We start from the raw sequence: 23,350 nt of genomic DNA, 5'->3' as shown, positions 1-23,350 counted from the left end.
TTTGATTTGTTGATCTGTACATTACCAGTTACAAGTGATAATTTGATAGAATTCTTACAAAGTAATGCCATAATCATAATAAAGCTTGTATCATTTCCCTAATTCTACTGCAACCTACTAAACTCTTTTTTTTTTTGGTCGTGGAAGCACAACACTGGTTCTTGAGATGTTCAAAGTAAAGCCAAAGATAGAAAATAGAATTTATTTCAAACGGAAACATAATATTGAGACTGCATCACAGACAAATTACGCGTGATTTATCCACTCAGAAACAGTGGTGTATTTAGTGCACTCCGATATAAATTCTGATTGGTGCTGTAGACAAACACGTAGCTGAGTCCTGTGCTGAGAAAAGAAGCTGAGGATAGACAGTCAAGGCTAGACAAGTGAAAGACAGACAGACAAATGGATAGATAGATAGATAGATAGGATAGATGGAGAGGGGGGAAATTATGTACATATATAGTAGGTGCCAAAATTAAAGTAAAAAATATATAATACAACAAGCACTATTAAACCAAGCCCTTTTGCTAACTTCTTTATCTCTTTCTTTCTTTCTACCCTTCAACACTTTCCACCAATCATCTACCAAAAATGGGAATAAGTTTCTCCTCGTTATTCCAGGAACTCTTCGGCAAGAAGGAGATGCGTATTCTTATGGTCGGTCTTGATGCCGCCGGTAAAACTACCATCTTGTACAAGCTGAAGTTGGGTGAAATTGTTACAACCATCCCTACCATAGGTAAGTTTTAAAATATAATGAAAATAAAAAATAAAGACTTATCTGTTATATACATACATTATATATTTCTAAATTAATAATAAAAAAAAACTAATTGATGTAATAAAGGTTTCAATGTTGAGACTGTGGAGTACAAGAACATCTCATTCACCGTTTGGGATGTCGGAGGTCAGGACAAGATTCGTCCTCTCTGGAGACATTGTAAGTTGCAAAATCTTTATTATAGCTACTGCTATTTATTATTATTATTATTATTATTATTATTATTATTATTATTATTCTTATTGTAATTGTTATTATCTGTAGATTTCCAAAACACTCAGGGCATCATCTTCGTTGTTGATTCCAACGATCGTGACCGTATCTCCGAGGCTCGTGACGAACTTCAACGCATGTTGAATGAAGACGAACTCCGTGACGCATTGTTGCTTGTATTTGCTAACAAGCAGGATCTTCCCAACGCTATGAACGCAGCAGAGGTCACTGATAAGCTTGGTCTTCACTCTCTCCGCAACAGACACTGGTACATCCAAACTTCCCGCGCAACAAGTGGTAAGTTGAACTGTATATAAATATATACACTTTATTTTTTATTTTAGAGATGAGATCTAGTGCTATACACACACACACATATATATATACGTGTATTTGTATTTGTATGGGAATGGGAATGGGAATGGGAAGAGACAAAGACAGAGACAGAGACTAATTCTCGATTCTTTCTTTCAAAACAAAAAAGGTAATGGTCTTTATGAAGGCTTGGAATGGCTGTCAGATAACTTGAAGAGAAAGAGCTAAGCGAGAATATGGTGATGCTGAAAACGAAATAAGAAGAAGAAGAAAAAGATTAAACAAAAAAAAATTGGGCTACATAAAATTGAAGGGACAAGAAAGGAATGTTTTTCATTTTCGCGCTCTCTTCTTTTTCTTCTTCTTCTTCTTCTTCTTCTTCTTCTTGTGATTACTATGTTCAAACAAAACCTCCATACCCAAATCTACCTAAATACTACACAAATACACAAACACATAAATACACAAATTAACATTTATATATATAAATATAAATAAATACCTTTATAAATAAAAAGAAAAAGAAAACACTTTAAAGATAACTGCCTATCTATCTATATGTATTTGTGTGACAGGAATGGGTTATGTTGGATGTCATATTATATACCAAAATTATTATAATAAGAAAAAAAAAGTAGAAGCAAGAAATAGGGATAACGAAAGAGGGGAGGGGAAGGAGGGGGGAAGGGATTTATGCAGCTCAGGCTACAACTTCATTCTTTCGTGTCACTTTGCATATCCAGAGTCACATCATTTAGGAAGGAATATGTATAAAATTTTGACAAGTGCTTCTTGTGTACAAAGTCTTCCTATATATATATATATATATATATATTTTCTCTTTTTTTTTTGATCAAGCGATAAAGTAATTATATGTATCACAATTAAAGAAGTACGTTTTGGAAGATTTGATTCAGTGATTAAAATATAAGCGGAAAAATGACCAGAATTGATTTTCATTTCATAATCATGATAATGATAAAAGAAATAATAATAATATTAAAAAGAAAAGAAAAAGACTTGGCATCAGTACTTATTTAATATATCTTTACATATTATAATACCACTGACGAAATTGTATATTTGGATCAAATATACATACACTACAGACACAAGATTCCGAATTAGTGTTTACAAAAGTGTCTTTGTGTCTCTGTGTATGAAAAGGCAATATTTAATTTGTTAGATTTCTTTCATTGGCTATTAATGCTATAGGGACTGAAGAAACGAAAAGACAAACAGATTACATTAAATACATCCCGAATAAAGCCACCTAGCTGTGTTTGCTACCAAATTGCCCAATTCCTAGTAGCACAGCCGAGTATTCAAAACTTGGTATCCAGTTCAAAGATGGGCATATGCATCATTTGAATCAAGGTATGCCAAACCTATTCCTTGAATAAGAAGAAAACAAAGATATCGATTGATCTTTATGATTTGATAAAAGGTGCAATGACAATAAGACATTACTTTAAGATCTATCATACAATATGTACTATTACACTATATATACACTGTTTGATCATTTATCAATCTGGCAGCTTTGATGGTTGAAGTTTCTTACTCTAAGCAAAGTATTCTTTCTTTTACTTTATAATGTGATTGTAAAAAGGGGTTTGCTTGTGATGCAGTACATTTTATCAATCATGACTATTAGCCCAATAATTTAAATATTCATACAAGTATACGTATATATATATATATGTGTGTGTGTGTGTCAAAATATAATACTTGTAGAATAGACAATTTAGCATTATTATGATTTTCCTCGGCAAAAACAAGTTCAAACGACAATGTATTAATTGGAAAATTGACCTTGGGATTTCACAATAACGATGTAAATTTGGTAGAGAATATTATGTAGATTTATTTAAAGCTCGTTAGACATATAGACATATAGACATATAGACACATCCACGCAGCCGTGTAGTCTTTTCAGGTTTCTTATAAGCAGCTCCAAAAGTTTTGATTACAAAACGGTGAGTACGAATTGATATATAAATCGCATCAAATTCCACATAAAGAAAAAACAAGAGCCATATTAATGATGATGATAATTAAGAAACAAAGGAATAAAGAAACAAAAGTTTAATTAGGCATTAGCCCTATTTCTCTCTTTCTTTTCTTTTTTGAAAAATAAAAATAAAATGATTCGAATTTGATTATTGTAAACACACCTACTTGTAATTTTGCATCCAATTCGTTGATACAAGAACCTTGATATTATTATTACTATTATTATTATTATTACTGACGCGCTAATAAATAAAAAATATTTAAATATTTAAATATTTAAATAAATAAATAGATAAATAAGCATATTTTATACTCTTATTCTCAAATTCCTTTTCTTTTCCCTTGAAAAATGCCCATTTATCGACCTTATAACAAGTCTATTGTCTTTGCCATTGTATACCTTCTCGAATTCATAAAAAGAAACGGGCTTCCATTCGCGCACGATCTTGTCAAGAACAGCTACAGTACCCTACAGAACGTTTCTTCACTTGATAAAAGAAACCGTGTCTTTAACGACCTAAATCTTCTCTGGCTGCTCATATCTTTCGTTAAATCAGCATAATTAATCATTCTGTGTGTTCCTATCATAAAACACACATTTTGTTTTTATTCACTCTATTGTCTCGATGTGAGACTCCAAATGATGACAGTGATAATAGTAATAATAGTAACAACAATAAATAATCTACATAAAGAACAACCATGCAGTTCAACGTGAATTTTAATGCATACATATATTTAAAAAGAAAAAAAAATTAAAACGAAATGAAAGTAAAATACTATTCAAAAGCCTAATTACAAATCAAAAGATATATATATAGTCATTGGTTAATATAATCTTAATAAGAATACTAGCAATAATACATACATATATAAATTTATTAAAAAAAAAGGCTATCTTAAACATAGTAGTAATATACACTTTTTTTTTGCTAGTTTTGCTATTATACTCATCAGGATTGTGCACAGACGTATGTTTTTTTGATTACCGTATGTAGATCAGTACGAGATTAGATATTATGCACTAGAGAAAGAAAGAAAGAAAAAGAGAATCATGCAAAAATTACAGAAAAGATACTACAGAAATAAGTAAGCAAAAGTCTCCTAAAGGTTAGAAAGAATATGCAAAAGGGAGAACAGGGAAATAAAAGTTAAAATATTATATTATACTATGTAGTATAGCATAGAGTCTAGAGTATCTTGGTATATTAAGTTTGTGGTTAAAGACCACATCCTATCTGTTCACTTCTTTCAATCTTATATATATATATTAAATAATAGCAGATAGAGATATAAAGAACATTAAACCCAATAATACATACATTAAATACATTGAGTGTTGATTACTATTATACTGGTGGGCTGATATTCTTCTTATCCTTGGTATTGGTACTCAAGTCTTTTGCTGGTGCCCAACATAAACCTTATGTGGACGGGGGAGTATTATGTACATACATATGCTTGTGAGGTCTTTGCAAATTGGGGTGCGTTTTAATCTTTTAACCTTTCTATCTAACTTCAATTTATTTAATAAGAAATCCTTGACATATTTAAAGAGCTATGTATTGACCATTTCTTTAAATAAATGAATAAGCATTTGAATAAGACTAACACTGTAAGAAATGCCAGGTTTTCTTAAAAAACCTGGCAAACCTGGCAACTTTTTTAATCTCCTACAAGCTTTACCATGTTTAGGTTGTTTGCAGCTTAATTAGGCATATGAATACTGATATTGAAATAAAAGTTTATCACAGAAGACTCTTAAAGCTATATTAAGAAGTCAAGAACTCATAATCTTTATTATTGGTCCGGTAAAACCATTGATAATTGAATATCACGCTGCCCTTTTTTTTTTTTTTAGAAAATAAAGCACCTTTATAAGGCATGCTGTGACGTATAAACATTCATAAATGAAATCAATGCAATCAATGCAATCCAAGTAGTAAAAAACGATGCAGAATTTATTATGTTTTTATACTGATATTCAGTTATTGTACTGAGGCTTAGATTTTTCTCTTTTCAAAAGTAAACAACAAGTGCTTTTTAACTACACTAACATTTTTTCCTTTTCTTTAATCAAGATCATAAAATCAATGGTACATTTAGTAATTCTTATACTAAATAATATTGTTATAGAATAATGCTGCTATGTATATATGAATATTGGGGTAAATATATCAATGTTAATAGATTTTAATGGTAAATTACTAATCAAACTTCATTTTGATCATAATTAGGCTCGAATCTTCTAAACTATTAAAGGTATAAATGCCCAAAATGAAAGTATGAGTAAAGTGTAGAAACCATCAAATATAAAGGTTTGTATTATTTTATGCTCATTCAATACCAATTGTATGCTATTTGAAATAAATTCTTTCAGAATGCAAATACTAATTTTTTTCTTTCTTTCTTCTTTTTATTTATGTATAGGTTAAACGCCTTTCAGTTATTGTTATAGTTTTTCGGCTTGCTTTATACAAAGTGACTTTTAATTAGTTAGAAATACTGCTACAAGTTGTAGAAATACTTGTATGCATATTGTACCTCGTTAGCCCCGATATTTTCAATGTGAAAAATAAATAAAAATGAATTTTTTTTAATAAATTTGAGTGTTTGTAACCTCCTAATAAGGATACTGATCCCTAAATATACATTAAAACCATTATAACAATAAAAAGCTATCTACCAACGTTATTGGTTAAAATAAGACCTGAACCTCATTATTCTACACATCTGATTTGCTTAAATAGGTGAAACTGATTACTATATACTGAAGCTCTATTGGCTCAGAAGAATGTTGCCAGGTGGCACTTTTTTAACGATTTTTGCCAGGTCGGTGTTTAATACCTGCCATTTCTTACAGTGTAAACGCAATTTATTTCGCTGTTTCACTATTTATTCATGTATCATATGTATCTATATTATAATAAGCTAAAATACCAACAAAACAAGAATATTTAGGTTAAAGTTGAGATGAACATAACAGTTTTATTTATTTATTTATTAAACGTATCTTCACCTCCAAGCTTACTCTATTACTCATATCAGTACACATATCCTCCTTCCCCCTATATTGCATGTTTTAACATACACGCACACAGAGAGTATATATATATATATATACGCGTATATGTATGTATGTAATGCCCACCATTTTATTTCTACGCATCAAACAAGTCTCACCTTTCTTACACAACCCACTTTTTTTTTCCTTTTTTTCTTACTACCTTTATGACATAATATCCTTTCTAAAAAAATAAATAGGTAAAAAAAAAGAATAGACAAGTGCAAGAAAATGGCAATTGAAGCATCACACACTGAATAGTAAACAATGAAAGGATATGTAGTTAGGAATAAGAGTATAAGGAGGAGAGAAAAGGATATTCGGACAGACTCAGTTGAAGTCCATTATGGCCAGTGCCTTGTGTTGCCTTGAAATTCAAGCGAATCATCATCATCGTCAATAATTAATGTTCTAGGAAGAGCCACAGGCGCAGCTTCTTTTGATTCTTCAATTGTTATCATTGTTGAATTCGTTGTTTCTGTTGGAATCGTCAAAGTCGTAGTCGTAGTCGCAGTAGCAGTAGCAGAAGCAGTAGCAGTAATAGTACTAGTACTAGTAGTATTTGTAGCGGTGGTATTATTATTCTTATTAGCAGCAGCAGCAGCAGCATTTCGTTCTCGCTGGATATCTTTGTAACGTCTTCGCTTAGGTGGATTTTCGTCTTTGCTTGAGATAAACTGTGGTACATGACCCATATTCAACTGCAGACACATATTGAGATTTATGCAACGTTCCTTTTTTTTGTATATGCTTTTTCGTTTGGCGTTTGATGTTACAATTTTATGCAATTCATTATATATAAAGAGAATAAAAAGAAAGCCTTTTGCTCTTTAACTCTGGTTTCTTTTGGTACCTTGCTTTCTGCTGTCGATGGGACTGTGGTAGAAGGAAAGGCAGGTGGTAAAAGCGGTATCCGTAAAAGAGCATCTTTCCATTTTTGCTGTGACAAATGTTTACTTAATAATAGTTGGATTTTTACAGTAACAGTAACAACAATAATGCGTGTATATATATATATAAAAGTACTATGTATTGTTATAAAAAGTATTTAAGCTACTATTACTAATACTGCTTTATTACTATTTTAATTTTATATTAATTGTTGCCTTACTTCCGCATTTGCTTTGGCTTTTTGTTCTAATTCCTGTGCTTTTTGCCGTGCCATTTGAATACGATTCTCCCGTCGTTCTCTTTCTTCCCATTGTCGTTGTTGTTGTAAATAAAGTGAATGTTCTTCGGGAGTTTCTTCTACGCATGCTGTATTCTGATTTCTCTCTGTTGCTTCTGCAATTCTTCTCTGTTTACGTTTGTTAAGTTTGGCGTTTTTACGAAACAGATGCCGTGGGAGTCGCGTATTATCAGAGGGCATAAGAGGCAGAAAGACGCACAGAGTGAGAGATAGAGAGACTGAGAAATAAAAAAAAAAGAAAAAAAAGATTAAAGGGCAAGAAGAGCAGTGACTGCTTTCTAGACGGATCGGCCGGGACGCGAAGCCCAACGATATTTTGTGATTGAGATTTGGCAACTGTTGGAATCCTCCTTTTCATAGCCACGTAGAAAATGGTAGGGACCTCGACAATGACGAATAACAGCAGAATCTATCAGAAGAATCGATTATTATTATTACTGTTTTCGTGGATGGATGAATAAATGGATTGGATAGAGTGTGGATAGAGAATGAATACATTATGGATACATAATCAAATTTATTGATCATAATAATAATAATAGTAGTAATATCGGAAATAGTGATTAATTTTTTTTTTATTTTATTTCTTTTTATTTTCTGTCTATGCAAATGTACAGCCTTTCATTAAGCAGCAAAAGAACAAGGCCTACTTCAAGCGCTTCCAGGTCAAGTACCGCAGAAGAAGAGGTAATGTTCAATTGCTTAATGACGTTGAATTCCATTGACTAACATTAAAAATAAATAAATTACTTCAATTTTTACTTTTTGTTTTTATTATTATCTTTATGTGCTTGTGTTTGTGTTTACAGAGGGTAAGACTGACTACTATGCTCGCAAGAGACTCGTTGTTCAGGCCAAGAACAAGTACAACTCTCCCAAGTACAGACTTGTTGTCCGTTTCACCAACAAGGACATCATCTGCCAGATCGTCTACGCTAAGCTCCAGGGTGACTTTGTTCTCGCTGCCGCTTACTCTCACGAGCTTCCCCGCTATGGTATCAAGGGTGGTTTGACCAACTGGGCTGCTGCCTACGCCACTGGTCTCCTCCTCGCCCGCCGTACCTTGACCAAGCTCGGCTTGGCCGATAAGTACGAGGGTGTCACCGAGTCCGATGGTACCGTCTCCATGGTTGAGGCCATCGAGGATGGTCCCCGTCCCTTCAAGGCCTTCCTCGATGTTGGTCTTGCCCGTACCTCCACTGGTGCCCGTGTCTTCGGTGCCATGAAGGGTGCTTCCGATGGTGGTATCTTCGTTCCCCACTCCGGCAACCGTTTCCCCGGTTTCGATATCGAGTCCAAGACCAACGACGACGAGTTGTTGCGCAACTACATCTATGGTGTCCACGTTGCTGAGTACATGGAGTACCTCGAGGAGGAAGATGAGGAGCGTTACAAGAAGCAGTTCTCTACCTTCTTGAAGCAGGGTATCACCTCTGACAAGGTTGAGGATATGTACACCGAGGCTCACGAGGCTATCCGTGCTGACCCCGTCTACAAGCTCACCAAGAAGAACATCCCCGCCAAGCCCTACCCTATCCCCCAGCGTCTCAACAAGAAGCAGCGCGATTCCAAGGTCCAGGCCAAGAAGGACGCCTTCGAGAAGAAGCGTGCTCAGGAGTAACTTTTTCACCCCCACAAAACTTGAAGAAAATAAATGCTTGCCCTTTCTTTTTTTGTACAATCAACCTTTTAATTTCTCTCTTTTGCTGTTAAAAAGACCTTTATTCTTTTATCGTTTTCGTTCTCTTTATCTGTCTCTTTGTGTGTTTGTGTGTGTGTGCGCTAATAATTTATTATCTAATGTGGTGTGGTGTGCAAAGTAGTAGTGGCTCTTCATTTCTTATTTGCTTCTAGATACACTAACATTACGTGTGTGTAATGTATAGAGCGTGATTTAATCAGGTACTAGAGTAATATTCTCGATTATCTTGCTTTGTGTACAAAAGGGGGCTGACGTGTAATTTATACACATCATTAAGAATGCAGACTTTTGTATTCGATTCGACTCTATTCTATTTATTTATTCTGTAAATTTTACACTACACAAAATATAAGAAAACTATAGAAAGAAAAATAAAATAAAAATAAGAATTGAATCATAAAATTGGTTGTGCAAATTCTCGGTTTACAACTTTGTGCGCCTATTTAAACAGTAATTATTTTCAATATAAAAAATCTCGTCTGAATATAAGGTAAAAATAATAATAATACTAAAGTAAAAAAAAAAAAAAGTTAAAACTGCCCAGCCATTTTTAACTTCACTTGATTTACCTCATCTTTGTCCTTGTCCTTGTCCTTGTCCTTGTCCTTGTTCTTCTTCCTTCTTCCTTCTTCCTTCTTCCTTTTTTTCCCTTTTTTTTTCTTTGCTGGTTGGAATGTACCCCACACATAACGAAGGTTCTTATGGCGCACCTAACAATGGATACGGCCAACAACCACCTGCCGATGCATTTTCTCGGATGAACCTTGGTGGTCACCATTTCCGATTGCCTTCCTTACACAATTACCATCAGCATCAAGGTGCACCACAACTGGAACCCATAGTACATGAGCCAAGCGAGGTCGTGTGTGGCCCGTTACTGCGGTATATTGAAATTGACTACAGAAGACGTACCTGGCACGGTTCTAGTCTGGTTGTCTCGAATGACCAGCGTCCGCCCAAGTTGGAACTCAAGGTCCAAGAAAAGGATTCAAAGACAGTCCAGACCATCCAAGTCCAGGGCGAATTACTCGATGTGTTTAGAAATAAATACTATTTCTGGCGCTTTGCGATCAATGTGCCTTTGACGGATGAAGGTCAAGTTGCAACCTACACTTTGAGCTGTTTGCCCGAAACTCAGTCCTATAATTTCCATTTACCCGCCTACGACGAATCAATGCGATTTATGTTCCACTCATGTAACGGATTCTCGGACATCGCACAAGAAATCAAGGATAGTTTTGGAGAAAAGGAGGCACCACTCTGGCAAGATGTCCTTGACCGTCACGAAGTCATGCCTTTCCACGTACTACTGGGTGGTGGAGATCAGCTCTATCAGGATAGACTTATCCACGAAGAGTTCATGAAGCCCTGGGTCGAGGAAAAGGACCCAGTAAAGCGTGTAGGAATGACTTTGCCAGATAGTATGAGAGAAGGGTTCGAACACTTTTATTTCTGGAACTATGTCAAGAACTTTGGCTTTGAAGGCAATCCAGTTGTAGCAAATGCATTTGCTTCCATTCCCTCTGTCAATATGTGGGATGACCACGTGAGTTGCAATTACAATGATATCAATACCAAGCAATAATCAAGTCGAATCAAGTATCTAATCATCTTTACAATTTTTTTTTAAAAAAAAATATGCTTACCCACACACATATATATATGTACATATAAAAAGGATATTATTGATGGTTACGGCTCATACCCGGCAGACATGCAGCGCGCAGACTGCTTCACAGGTAAAGTATTCTGTTTTTAGTATAGTACTTGTTGCACGTTCGCACGCTCACAATTGTTTATATATATATATATATATTGTTAATCCAAAGTTCTATTTGCCAATGCAAGCCGTTTCTACTATTTATTCCAACACCACACTACAATTGAACTTGCTCCCAGACATGGTATGATTCGCGGTAGTCTTCCAACCTGTAACCATATTGTCACCACACTTGGTGCCGGTATTGGTTTAATTTCACTCGATGCTCGCGGTGAACGTACCAAATATGCTGTCTGCACTCAACAGTCCTACGACGCTGTGTTTAACACACTCCGCAAGACAATGCCCAAGACAATCAAACATCTTTTGGTACTGACAGGTGTGCCACTGGTCTACCCCCGCCTTACTCTATTCGAAAAAGCCATGGATGGCGCTGCTGGATTCAACCTGGCCACAATTGCAGGAAAAACAGGTGCCCTTGGAGATATCATTAGTGGCCAATTGAACCGCTGGAACGGTGATCCCGAACTCTTGGATGATATGAACGACCGTAAGTTTTGTAGTTATATATATAAGATGTGAAAACAAAACAAAAATGGCTAATATTTGATTGTTTTTCTATGAACTATTTAGATTGGACAGCAGCTAACCACGAAGTAGAGCGAAGGACATTTATTGAAAAGTTCCAACAGTATGCCAAGGAATATTCAATCCGAGTCTCTTTCCTAGGTGGTGATGTAAGTTGAATATATATATATATATATATATATTGGATTATGCGATAAAATTGTTATATGTATATATCATTATTTCTATCATCACATTAATTAATTAACTGTTTATCTATCTATCTATATATCTATATATTCATTTCTTTAATAAGGTTCACTGCTGCGGTGCTGGTCGCTTGTACTCCAAAGATATGAAGGAAAAAGAAGAAGCCGATCCTTACTTTATGGTCCAAATTATTTCTAGTGCTATTGTGAACATGTAAGATATAATTGATCGGGTCTTTCTCCTCCCCCAATGAAATAATATAATATTATCTTGTACTCATCTGTTTTCGTTTATTCATTCGTTAATTCATTTATGTCTTGTCTCAACCTTGTTCCAATGTAGCCCCCCTCCGCAAGCATTATTGACTGTCCTCAACCAAAACTCTTCATACGAAACATTCAATCCTAATGTTGAAGAAAAGATGTACAATCTCTTTAAATTCTCTCCAAACGGAAACTCTGTAAGTCATTTGATATAATATATGAAAATATAAAGATAACAGAGAATTTTGACTGATCTTTTGGGTTTATTTATTTTTTTAAAAAAATAGAGAAACAACAAAAAGTTGATGGGTATGCGTAATTACACTGCAGGATACTATGACGAAGATACAGGAAAGATGAACTTTTGGATTCAGGCCGAAAAGATTGTTGGAAAAAAGGGAACGATGGGTTATCTTATTGATGTTCCTAGACTGGTGTTTGGTGCGAATGCCGAAAATCTGCACAGATTCGATACTCGCCACCTCTTGTCTTTGCCTCACGAGCTTTACAATACTCTTGCTTCAGCTGCATCACGCGTAACTGGCCTAGTAGATCATGATGCTCCTCAGCCATACGGTGAAGCAGATCGTGTAGGAGGTTTTGTTATGCCACCGAGACATGATTAGACGAAGTTGGAGCTGTATTCAAACAGAATAATAATAATAAAAATAATAGTAGGATGTTTCAAGTTTAAAAATCTTGAAGAATTTAAGGTTTATACTTTCTATCTGCGCTTCATTAATTAACCAATAAAATATAATATCAAGAAGTATTTCAGATACTTCAACAGCTGTAAATCCTTTTTAGGCAGGTGACGTGAATTTTAAGTTCGCCGATGGAAATATTTAAACCTTGAATCCTTAAAAATCCAAATTTGAAACCCCCTATAATTAAAAAACATTACCAAAATGTGAACGCCAGCCTGGATTGGATCCATAACCATATAACCATGTCATTCACCACATATTTACTCACTCATTCGCTCTCACTATAATCATTTCTTTAATATGTTTTTTGTTGTCGCGAATTTTGCTTTTAAAATGAAAGGAAGGAAAGTAAGATATCCATTTGCCTCTCTTCTTTTCCTTTTTCTTCTTTTCTTTTACTAATACTCTTTTACTTTTGCTTCTAAAGAAACGTTACAATGAAACCAAATCTGTCGCAAGTAAGTTGTCATACAGCAGCATTATCTGTCTGCTGTTTTTGTTTTTGCTTTATTACTATTACTGTACACAAACAGGGAACACCAGCAACGAAAAACTTTAGTTGATATCTCAACAAACCTTCTTTGCTATTGTCAAACAAAAAAAAATTAGACAAGACGTAGATCGTATTCTGCCCCAGACGTCAGTTCTAGATCGTCACTTCCGTTCGGATTGACTTTCTTGGACCCTTTTTTCCTTCAGCACTACCGTGTCATAGGAGGACTAGGCAGAGGCGGGCACGGCTACGTGATGTCTGCTATACATCGCCAGAGTGGTCTATGTGTAGCTGTCAAATTGATCATCAAGGCTGATCTCGCACCAAACAGTCTAGTCAAGGATCCTGTCGAAGGTGGTCTAATCCCTCTGGAGATTTTCTTACTTCGTCCTCTCAGCCATCCAAACATTATTGGATATCGTGAGCACTTTCAAGACCGCATGTTCTACTATCTGGTAGTAGACTTCCATGGCATATCTTGGTCAACCCCAACGACAATCCAAATCCAAACCCAAATAGAGCTCCAAATAGCATCAAACCCAAATCTTCGATACTTGTCGATCATTCCTAGGAGAAAATATGACCTGTTTGAGTGTATCGCACGATATAAGCGCTTTCCAGAGCCTATAGCACAGCATATATTTAGCCAGATTGTAAACGCAGTATCCTATCTTGCACGACAGGGAATATATCATTGTGATATAAAAGATGAGAATATTCTTATTGATAACCACTTTAATGTATGTATTCAAGTGTACGCTTAGAGTATTAGAAAGAAAGGAAAAAGAACAGTAACAACAATAGATGTGAATTACATAAAACAAATAGGAAAGTGTTTGACTCACAAGCGAAAAACAATACAATACAATACAATACAATACATATATAAATATCTATGCGTAGGTCAAACTGGCAGACTTTGGATCGGCTTGTAGAATTCCTCGACATACTCTTCTCAAACAGTTTCATGGAACTATAACATTTGCTTCTCCAGAAATCTTGATGGGATGTAGATATAATCCTGAACCTGCAGAAATATGGTCTTTGGGAGTCTTGCTTCACATTATTTTGACAGGTGGATTACCCTTTAAATCGGCTGACGAATATATTTATTCTTTGTATGTTCCTCTGGATACCATGTCTCCATTGCTGGCTGATCTGATGATCTCTATGCTTCACAAACTTCCAGATCAAAGAATCTCTCTTGAAAAACTCCAACAACATCCATGGATATCTTCTATTATATAACATTGTTATCCCCATTTCCCCACACCCTCTTTCTACTTCTCTCTCTTCTTCCTTATTATTATTATCATGACTTTAATTTCAAGATGTTATATTGCTTGTATACACACCTGAAAGCCGTCAAGATAAATTTCCCCTTGAATATTTATCTTTCATCTCTTCTTCTACTTCTACTTCTACTTCTTTCTATTGAAGAATAACAACATAATAAAACATAAAATTATATTATATTAAAGTAAAAAATAAAGTAAAATAAAGCTTATTTTGCTTCTTCAGGTGGAGGGTTGGTTGCTGACAAGAAGAGGATGCCACCAAGAGCAATAATATACCTACAAGGCATTGTTAGTAATCTTACAAACACAAATAAAGTAATCTTGATTATTAATATTTACCAATATTTACGGAAAAAGGATTGCTCCTCTTGGATCTCAACGACAGTTCCTTCCTTGTTAACTCCAGAACTAGGCTGAGAGGCGGGTTTGTTTGTATTCAGTTGAATCAACCGAGGCCTATTTGATATGGTTGTTGTTGTATTTTTAGTATTATTCCATTGGACAACTATGCTTTATTTATTGTACTAATCTACACATAACTGTTGAACTTACACGGGACCTGGAACAGGCTTTATCAATTGAATAGTTGTCTTGAACGCTTCACCAACCAAAGGAGTCTAGTATATATAAATATATTTAGTACGCTGACAATATTCATTTCCTCTATATATATAAAGAACTATGAGATAAACTGAAAAAATAATAATATTACCTTTGTCTCTGTGCAAGCATTCTCTCCAGCATAATAATCAACGTGATAAACCTCGCCCTTATCGTCTAAATGAATCTTGAAAGTATCTTGCCAGTCATTAGCCACCAATTGACGCTATTAAAAATTAATATGATTGGGAGTGTATTTTAGTTATCGTTATAATAATAATATAACATTTTCAGAATACACATACACACACATATATATATATATATATAGTTACGTCTACACTACTTTATGCTATTTTATATTATAACATTGCTGATTCTTACGTAGGGAATAGAAGACATCATCAAACGACCAGTGCTGTCATCCTTGATCTTGAGCTTGTAGAGCGCTTTAGCTTCGGGCTTTACGAGAATCTCATGTTTTGTAGGTGTGTATACAGGTGTGGTAGAAAGGTCTGTAATCTCACCACGCTTAATGTAATCACCATCCTGAATGTGATAGATGGACAGCTAAATAATAGTATTGGTAATATTTCAATAAATAAATAATATTAGTAAAAAGGTATGCACGACCAGTTTTATTTTCACTTTTTCTTATTATTTCTTTTATATCTTCTTCTTGTTCATATATTTTTGTATACCTTTGCTTGAACAGAGACGAGAGAGAAGAGGCATAATGCCCAGACAAGACTGGCATTGAAAGAAATCAACTAAAATTCATTGGTTGAATGAGATGATGTACCGAGAAAAGAGAGAATTACATCCCTCCAAGACAATATATCCATCTATCTATGTTTTTATATATATTTTTTGTTTTATTTTATATTTTTCTTACTGTCATGGTTCTTAGTAATTTTTTTTAATAAAAAATAAATAAAAAAGAAACAGCTCTTCCTCTTTATCACCCAGAGCTTGCTCTAATACATCTTTGTCTTGCTTTCCTTAAAAAGATGACCTGGGTTTAAATATATAAAAAAGACCATCATTGGATTACACCAGTCACAGCACTCTTCACTTTTGATTAGGGCAAAGAACGTGTAGATATATATATATAAATATAATAAGAGCCAGAAATGTAAATAGGCTACTATGGCCAAGATGGTTTGAGAGAAAAAAAAAGTAAATTGATAGTAATCACCAAGTAATATATATTTTTGTTGTTATTGATTTCTTATAGTAAATACAAGCTATAACATAATAAACACTTTGCTTGTTATGAAATACAGATATAGGGGGGAGATAGAGAATAGAATAGACAGAGAGAAATAAAAATGAAGAAGAGCAAAAAGTAGATAAACAAGAAGACGGAAGATTTACATTACAGGGAAAGGATCAGTAAGGATTGTAAGGTTTTTGTATTGTTTCTTTTTTTTTCTTTTCTTTCTTTCTTTCTTTCTTTCTTTCTTTCTTTCTTTTGTTGTTGTTGTTGTTGTTGTTGAATGATTTGGTTTCTATTAGTGGGGTTTGTGGATTGTGTATGGTGGTTGATTACTTTAGATTACGCGTGTGTGTATATATATATATGGGTGTGAGTACTTAAGTGTGATTGAGTGAATGAGTAGGTGGTGGTGGTGGTGGTGGTAAAAAGTTGTTGTTTTGGAAGGCGGTTATTAAGAATGCGGTAATACCGAAAACTCACTGAGATCACTGTCGACAAGAGAACAGCTTACCACCAAACGAGACAATGGTCTTGGTGGTTCGGATGTTATCCGGATTGACCCAGCACTGACAGGTCGAGGAGTTCCTATTACAATCGGTTTTGAGACACAGCTACGACCATGGCGACTATAACCACGGCGACGTTTGGAGTAAGTTGATGTGGAATTGGATGATACAGATAATTGGCGACGTCTCTTTTTGTTGTTGTTGTTGTGTATATAACCAGATCCGATATCATTTGGATAGTTTTCCTCGGGAGTGTGCCTGTTGGAGTCATTTCCGCGAATACGGAGGTTATAGGGATGATTAAAAGGCTGTGGTGATGGTGATGCAATTAGGGATGGGGTAGATGTCGAGGCTGTTTCAGCATTAGAAAGGTTGCTATCGCAACTACTGAGGGATGTAGTATCGTCAATATCCATAAGCCATCCATAGTCTGCTTCTGAGACTGCAGAAGCTAAGGATGGTGAGTTTGGGGTGGCTAATTGGATTGAAAATATTTGATAGAGTAAATAAACATATAGATAAATTGGTGGTAGTTTAAAGAGTATATTTATATATGTATTGACCTTGTAAGTTCCACACATCGGTGGTGTCTTTCTCGGGAGTGGGATCACCGATGCTGTCTATAGATTTTGTATGAAAAAGAAATATTAAGATAAAGGAATTCAACACGTGGAGAAGTATGTATATATAGGCTGTCTGATTTTATTTTCTTCTTGTTTCTTTGTTTTGTACTAGTCGAAAGATTACTTTGAAATGTCGCGGATGGTAAGCAATTGTGTTTGTGTGGCATTGGCTGGGTGTCTTTAGAAAGCCTGGTTATTGGAATTAGATAGTCTTGATTGGCTGTGTCCATTACAAATATAAACAGGCAGATAAAACAAATAATTAAAATCAATAAAGAAGTAAATTATATAAAAAGTAAACGCCGCAAACGCGGTGTATTTAAGAGAAAGAGTATATCAAAAAAAATGCTTCAACCAAAACAGTAACATCAACATTAACAGTAGCAGCAGCAGCAACAATAACAACCTCCAAAAAAAAAAAAAAAAAAAACAGAGCACTTTTTTTTGTGTGTATAATTATATTATATATTTGCCTAATTAATATCTAATTTATGGTGAATCCAACAAGTAATGTCACAGCCAATCGAAATCAACATCATTGGTCAATTAAAAATGATGCCACAGGCCAATCAAAATCAATTTCATATTTTTAGAAATAAGGTCACTTGCCATTTTGCTTAGAGCGTCTCCAACAGTCACTTTTATCTCAACTTTTATGTCAAATTTAACATTTTAGTTAAAAGTGATACCCCAACAGCTCAATTTATTTTATTTTACGAACAATTTACGGTCTTAAATTTTATCTCTCTGCTAAATTTGATAAGGATTTAAAAGTTTTAACTGAAAACCCTTACAAAAAAAGATAATTTGAACTGTTGGGTTAAGTAGATTCTTTCTTTGCCAGCTTGAAGGTGTCTGGGTTTTATGAAATATGAAAGTTAGCTGACTGTTGGAGAAGCTCTAAGCTACTTACAGTAGAATGACTACAGATGAAGCTGGTTGACTCTAGTGAATGACTAAAATTGACCGAATATATATCCCCCTTTTTGATCTGTTTCTGTTTCTGTTTCTGGTTTTGAGTTTAGGTTTGGTTTTGCCACAGTACAATGCATTTTCATTGTGTAAGGGAGCGAGAATCACACATGTTCATGACTGAATGCCAAGTTCTACCATATGAAGATAATAACGATAATAATAAAAGTAGTAGTAGTAGTATTTGCTGTTTTTCTTTCTTCAACTTCTTTATGACTATAATGATTACCTTGCCTATTTGTTAGCATATCTGTCTACCAGTAGCCTGTACAAAGGCGATAGATACATTAACACCAATACCAATACCAATAACAATTGAAAATGGAGATTCAATAGGAAAAAAAAATAGTAGTAACCCTAACAATCACAAGAATGGTAAATATAGTAATAGCAATAGAATAAGGCACTATGATACAGACTTTTGTAGCACTTTTTGAATGCTACATAATGGCTTCTTCTTTTGACTTTAGGAAAAATTGTCTTTTTTACACAAATGAAAAAAAAAGGTCAAAAGAGAGAGAAAGAGAGAAAATATTTGTATACAGCTTTGCTCCTTATTCTTCTTCTTCTTCTTATTCTTCTTCTTTATTAACCCTTTATATACATATACTATACACACATATATACATACATTATATATATACATTACATTACATATACACTGAAATGTATGTACCTACAATATTCTCCTTGGTATTTTCATATTATTCTTCATTATTATTATTTGTTATTTATTACAAGTTTGTCTAGTTTTAAAGATTTCAACATAAATATAATGAATTTATTATATTTATAATTACGATCGAAATTATCCTTCTTCTTATCATTAATGACAGTGGTAGTTCTAGAAATATTGTAATAAAGATCTGAAGTCTTGTGCTTCTACAGTATAGAAATTATACGCATAAAAATGTATATGTGTATGTATGTATCTGTATCTTGGCTTCTAGTCAACGGGACATGCTTTTTTGTGTCTCACCCATTTTTTTAACAGTGGTTGCACAACAAGCAAAATAATAATAATAAAAAAATAAAAAAAAATAACAATAATATCTTCACAGTCTATTCAGGCTCTTTCTCCTCTTTACTCCTTCTTATTCCTGCACCTATTCCCTTTCCTTTTCTCTCTTTCCTTTCCCTTCCTTTCTTCCTTTCTCTCTCTCTCCCTCTCTCTGTATTTAATTCTTCAAAGGCAGGCCTGCTTTTCCTCACTTTATTATGGACTCATGCTGCTCAAGGTTCATTTCGTTTCACTTTACTTCATTTCATATTCTTAAAACATTTGTTGCCTCTCTCTCTCTTATTTCTTTTATTTTCTTGTGCCAAACCTGCAACTGATGAAGATGAGATGTTATATAGGATGAGCAAATGGTACATGATCACCACCAACCTCTTATTTGCCTGCCTGGGTATCGCATTTATGGCCTTTGGATTACTAGGCTACAGAGATAGCTTCAAGGGAGCAACATTGTTTCCACATATCATTTTTACACGTAAGTATTTCATTTTTCAGTCAATTGTATTATATACACAAATATTGAGCTGTAGATTCAAAACTTTGCTACTAAAAAAAATCTATATATATACATGTGTGTGTGTGTAAAATAAAAATAAAAAAAGCTATTCTCTACTTGATTTGGATAGCACGAGTAAAACACCATATTTATTGCCTTTGTTTGTTGTGGTAGTCATGGCTATTCTTGGTGCAGTCATTATTGTCGCCGCCTTGTTCGGTATCCTCGGTGCCTATGTGAAGAAGAAGTCGCTTATTCTGGTCTACATGGCTATTGTCCTGATCGCTCTTGTCTATCAAGTCGTGATCGGAGTCAAAGTATATCAAAAGGCTTCCAACACTATGCAATACCTCTCCACTCTCTGGAGCTCTTCTAACGTTCACTACAGAACCCATATTCAGGATCAGGTACACACCCTTATATATATATATATATGTCTAGACATATACATACATACATACCTTTTAACAGAAATCAATTAAACCAAACATTTCCTATTTTTCTTTGTTAAAAAAATCAGTTTTCTTGTTGTGGATTCAATAATGTGATGGACAACCCTGCAATCACAGATGTCTGCAATCCACAGCACGGCATTGCTTCAGCCCCTCCTCCCTGTTTTGATGCCCTGACTAGCTATGTGCATACTTCGTTTAAACAGGTCTACCTCGTAGTGTTTGCCGCTCTGGCAATTGAGATCCTTGCCCTCTCCAATGCCATCACTCTCCTGTGCACCCAAGCAATGGACCCCGATGATGAAGAGCGCAGACGCCGAAGAAAGTCTGGGATCCGTTTAGACGATCTCCAGTCTCCAGACACACTAACCGGTCCAAACAATCATTACTATGATGAGCCAAAACGAGAGAATCGCAAACCAGATACCATCAATGACAATCGCTACGATAGTTACGATCAATATAAACAGAAACAATCCAATACCTACGGCGACAAGTACTATTAATCATCAAATTCACACCCAATCTTACCTTACCTTACCTTACTTTACTTTATTCTACCTACTCGTCTACTAGTCTACCCGCCTACCTATTCACTTGTCTATCTATTCGCCAATTCTCCAATCTACCTATTCACCTTACATTTACCTTACATTCACAAATTCACATTTTACTTCCGATCAAATTCCTTACATACCCCACACTCAAACTCTCAATCTTTCGTCTTTTGTTTCCTCTTCTTTTCCTCCATCTTTCCTCCTTGTGTATCTTGCGTCAAGTTAAATATTCTCTCTAAACATCCCACCCACCTCAAACAAACAAACAAGCAAACAAGCAACATCCAAAAAAAAACAAACAAAGCAAAACAAAACAAAAACAAACAACGCATATCTTCAAGTGTTTAAAGTTCCCTATTATTTCTCTTTTATCTTATAAATATATCTATATCTATATCTATATCTATATCTATTTTTTGTAGTGTAATATTATTTATTTTTCTCAATTCTTCCTATATATTTATATTTATATATACAATTTTCTTTTGCGTGTTAGTCTGCCAGATGCAGCAACAACACACAAGGTTCGCTGTTTTGCTCCTCTTTCCCCCCACTAGCCAGATCAGGTTCAGTCTCAAATAAACCAGCCACCCTATTTGACTGCTCGGTTTGATTTGGTGTGCGAAGTTCACTATTTGGAGATATCGAGGTCAGATGTTCCTGATCTTCATCGTATTCAGTGTCATCTAGATGAATCGTTGGTCGAGTAACAGGTGGTTGAGAATGCGAACCAACCAATCGACCTCCAACTACCCACACATCCAGTCCATCTCGTGATGACCTCGTTCCAATACTCATTTCTGATATCCAAATTGGCTCATCCGAGATGGACTGGAGATCTACCGGAGTCCAAGTGTTCAAGCGAGTATTGAAAACACAAAGCTTGTCAAGTGGGTAGTGCATCAGCACTTCCTCATCGTCGTCGTCTAAACGTACCGTGTGACCACCAAACACGATCAGTTTGTGGTGCCAGACTATCATGGCTGCCTGGAAACGATCTCGGGGATCTTCTCCAGAAGTAAGCAGGATCTCTGGAGTATTAGGAGCGTGTCTAGCGATAGGATTGCGTAATTGTTCTAGGGGCAGTGATAGTCTAGACGACCTCAGTTGCTTTTCCCTCTCTGGATGTTCGTATTTGTACCACTTCCAGGTATCACAGTCAAGACGGAAGAGATCATCATAGACAATGTAACCGTCTTCTCCCAGCTGGGCCCCTCCGTGTATGTATAGATCGTGTCCAAGAACAGCAGTCGCGTGTCCAAATCTCATGTGGGGGATGTGCCTACAAATTTCAACGTTTTTCATTATTAGACTATTTTTTGTGAAATCATTTAAATATCAATATTGACAACTTTACCCAGTAATTGATGGGGACATCCAATGATTCATTTGAGTATCATAACAAAATATATCATTCTCTCCTATAGAAATTCGAAAATCAAAAAGCATGAGAATAATTTCAATAGTGTCGATCGCGTCCTTTATATATACATATATATATATACCAATAAATTTATATTCTTACCAACAGAGTTGTAACAGAGGCCGCCAAAAATAACAAGGTATCTGTCCTGGATTACATCGATAGAGTGTTCGTGGCGTGCTCTAGGTAACTCTCCAGTGGAATTGTCGATGGACCTCACATTAAAAGTATGAGTATCCATTACCAATAAACCATTAGACAATGTCAGAGAACTTGTCTCTCTTCCACCAAACATGTAGATAGAGTGACCAACTTTGGCGGTCTTGCTGATCAGGGATTCTACTGGTATGTTGCCCAGAAGATGCATAGTGTGGTAGCTCCATTGACCGGTCTTGATATTAAAGGTGTGGCAAAGAGAGTCCTTGTGTCCTAGAGGCATATATAGTATTCCTCCTATGACTGAACCTGCACGATAATTTAGCACTGCAGACACAGGTGCATCTAAAGGAGTCTCATCCACAATCCTTATTTGGCCATGTACTCCAACAATATTCTTGATCAAAGTTGCTAAAGAAGGAACAAGATGTATACAGTTAGTTGGCTATTAAGAATATATATATATATATAATAGTTAATTAATTAAACTATCAAAATGGAGAGGGGGTTTTGTTTCTTACACAACTTCTTGCATGTGGCCGATAGTCTTACAAGAGATCGATGGTCAAGGTAATAAATTATGTTTAAAGTCAATTCTAGGCTGAGGTCTGATAGTTGTTTCATTGCAGATTGAGAACAATTGTATAGAATAATACGTAAATGTATGGATGTCTATGTATAGGGGAAACAAGGGTGAAAAAAAAGAGGGGGATAAGGCTTTTAATAAAGAAATATATATATATACGTATATATACGTATAAAGAAAAAGATATATATCTAGTTTAGG

At 34.9% G+C, this 23,350-nt stretch overlaps 9 protein-coding genes across 9 annotated transcripts; 5 read left to right on the top strand and 4 right to left on the bottom strand.

Annotated features, from left to right (window-relative positions):
* Positions 1-594: 594 nt before the first annotated feature.
* Positions 595-1,824, top strand: PHYBLDRAFT_180946 (hypothetical protein; the record flags this gene model as incomplete). Its single annotated transcript, XM_018438388.1, has 4 exons — positions 595-742; positions 851-943; positions 1,049-1,294; positions 1,482-1,824. The coding sequence occupies 4 exons, from the start codon at positions 595-597 to the stop codon at positions 1,538-1,540; spliced, it is 546 nt and encodes a 181-aa protein (XP_018292791.1). The 3' UTR covers positions 1,541-1,824.
* A 4,912-nt stretch (positions 1,825-6,736) lies between these two features.
* On the bottom strand, positions 6,737-7,761 carry PHYBLDRAFT_61198 (hypothetical protein; the record flags this gene model as incomplete). Its single annotated transcript, XM_018440769.1, has 3 exons — positions 6,737-7,093; positions 7,246-7,332; positions 7,504-7,761. 3 exons carry the CDS (start codon positions 7,759-7,761, stop codon positions 6,737-6,739), a joined length of 702 nt encoding a protein of 233 aa, XP_018292790.1.
* A 179-nt stretch (positions 7,762-7,940) lies between these two features.
* PHYBLDRAFT_132896 (hypothetical protein) lies at positions 7,941-9,380 on the top strand. Its single transcript, XM_018429530.1, has 3 exons — positions 7,941-7,955; positions 8,199-8,268; positions 8,391-9,380. Exons 1-3 carry the CDS (start codon positions 7,953-7,955, stop codon positions 9,200-9,202), a joined length of 885 nt encoding a protein of 294 aa, XP_018292789.1. The 5' UTR covers positions 7,941-7,952; the 3' UTR covers positions 9,203-9,380.
* A 483-nt stretch (positions 9,381-9,863) lies between these two features.
* PHYBLDRAFT_76580 (hypothetical protein) lies at positions 9,864-12,740 on the top strand. Its single transcript, XM_018443173.1, has 7 exons — positions 9,864-10,829; positions 10,962-11,022; positions 11,113-11,553; positions 11,637-11,740; positions 11,887-11,993; positions 12,123-12,240; positions 12,331-12,740. Exons 1-7 carry the CDS (start codon positions 9,957-9,959, stop codon positions 12,667-12,669), a joined length of 2,043 nt encoding a protein of 680 aa, XP_018292788.1. The 5' UTR covers positions 9,864-9,956; the 3' UTR covers positions 12,670-12,740.
* Positions 12,741-13,440: 700 nt separating this feature from the next.
* PHYBLDRAFT_100613 (hypothetical protein) lies at positions 13,441-14,476 on the top strand (the record flags this gene model as incomplete). The annotated part of the gene is made up of 3 exons (XM_018427596.1): positions 13,441-13,698; positions 13,765-13,997; positions 14,179-14,476. Coding segments are annotated over 3 exons (789 nt in total), but the record flags the coding sequence as incomplete, so codon positions are not given.
* A 218-nt stretch (positions 14,477-14,694) lies between these two features.
* On the bottom strand, positions 14,695-16,106 carry PHYBLDRAFT_158506 (hypothetical protein). The gene is made up of 7 exons (XM_018433801.1): positions 16,037-16,106; positions 15,843-15,911; positions 15,526-15,711; positions 15,254-15,367; positions 15,094-15,158; positions 14,881-14,997; positions 14,695-14,817 (listed from the first exon to the last, which is right to left on the bottom strand). Exons 1-7 carry the CDS (start codon positions 16,040-16,042, stop codon positions 14,748-14,750), a joined length of 627 nt encoding a protein of 208 aa, XP_018292786.1. The 5' UTR covers positions 16,043-16,106; the 3' UTR covers positions 14,695-14,747.
* Positions 16,107-16,811: 705 nt separating this feature from the next.
* PHYBLDRAFT_61203 (hypothetical protein) lies at positions 16,812-17,719 on the bottom strand (the record flags this gene model as incomplete). Its single annotated transcript, XM_018440770.1, has 3 exons — positions 16,812-17,341; positions 17,430-17,486; positions 17,614-17,719. The coding sequence occupies 3 exons, from the start codon at positions 17,717-17,719 to the stop codon at positions 16,812-16,814; spliced, it is 693 nt and encodes a 230-aa protein (XP_018292785.1).
* Positions 17,720-19,821: 2,102 nt separating this feature from the next.
* Positions 19,822-20,933, top strand: PHYBLDRAFT_155124 (hypothetical protein; the record flags this gene model as incomplete). The annotated part of the gene is made up of 3 exons (XM_018433385.1): positions 19,822-19,954; positions 20,150-20,382; positions 20,496-20,933. The coding sequence occupies 3 exons, from the start codon at positions 19,822-19,824 to the stop codon at positions 20,931-20,933; spliced, it is 804 nt and encodes a 267-aa protein (XP_018292784.1).
* A 543-nt stretch (positions 20,934-21,476) lies between these two features.
* Positions 21,477-23,187, bottom strand: PHYBLDRAFT_144110 (hypothetical protein; the record flags this gene model as incomplete). Its single annotated transcript, XM_018431141.1, has 4 exons — positions 21,477-22,266; positions 22,342-22,405; positions 22,510-22,974; positions 23,085-23,187. The coding sequence occupies 4 exons, from the start codon at positions 23,185-23,187 to the stop codon at positions 21,477-21,479; spliced, it is 1,422 nt and encodes a 473-aa protein (XP_018292783.1).
* Positions 23,188-23,350: the final 163 nt, after the last annotated feature.

Source organism: Phycomyces blakesleeanus, assembly GCF_001638985.1.
Source record: "Phycomyces blakesleeanus NRRL 1555(-) unplaced genomic scaffold PHYBLscaffold_8, whole genome shotgun sequence".
NCBI lineage: Eukaryota > Fungi > Mucoromycota > Mucoromycetes > Mucorales > Phycomycetaceae > Phycomyces > Phycomyces blakesleeanus.
This window is presented reverse-complemented; position numbering and strand designations above follow the sequence as displayed.

What these genes read in the sequence shown, in the direction of transcription:
- PHYBLDRAFT_76580 (XM_018443173.1), top strand. Translation starts at nt 9,957, where the DNA reads ATGTACCCCACACATAACGAAGGTTCTTATGGCGCACCTAACAATGGA. An exon ending in TCAATATGTGGGATGACCAC is followed by an intron (nt 10,830 to 10,961) that starts GTGAGTTGCAAT and finishes ACATATAAAAAG; the next exon opens with GATATTATTGATGGTTACGG. An exon ending in TCTCTTTCCTAGGTGGTGAT is followed by an intron (nt 11,741 to 11,886) that starts GTAAGTTGAATA and finishes TTCTTTAATAAG; the next exon opens with GTTCACTGCTGCGGTGCTGG.
- PHYBLDRAFT_158506 (XM_018433801.1), bottom strand. An exon ending in TCGTCTCTGTTCAAGCAAAG is followed by an intron (nt 15,712 to 15,842) that starts GTATACAAAAAT and finishes ACTATTATTTAG; the next exon opens with CTGTCCATCTATCACATTCA. An exon ending in ATGCTTGCACAGAGACAAAG is followed by an intron (nt 15,159 to 15,253) that starts GTAATATTATTA and finishes TATATATACTAG; the next exon opens with ACTCCTTTGGTTGGTGAAGC.
- PHYBLDRAFT_132896 (XM_018429530.1), top strand. An exon ending in CAAGTACCGCAGAAGAAGAG is followed by an intron (nt 8,269 to 8,390) that starts GTAATGTTCAAT and finishes TTGTGTTTACAG; the next exon opens with AGGGTAAGACTGACTACTAT.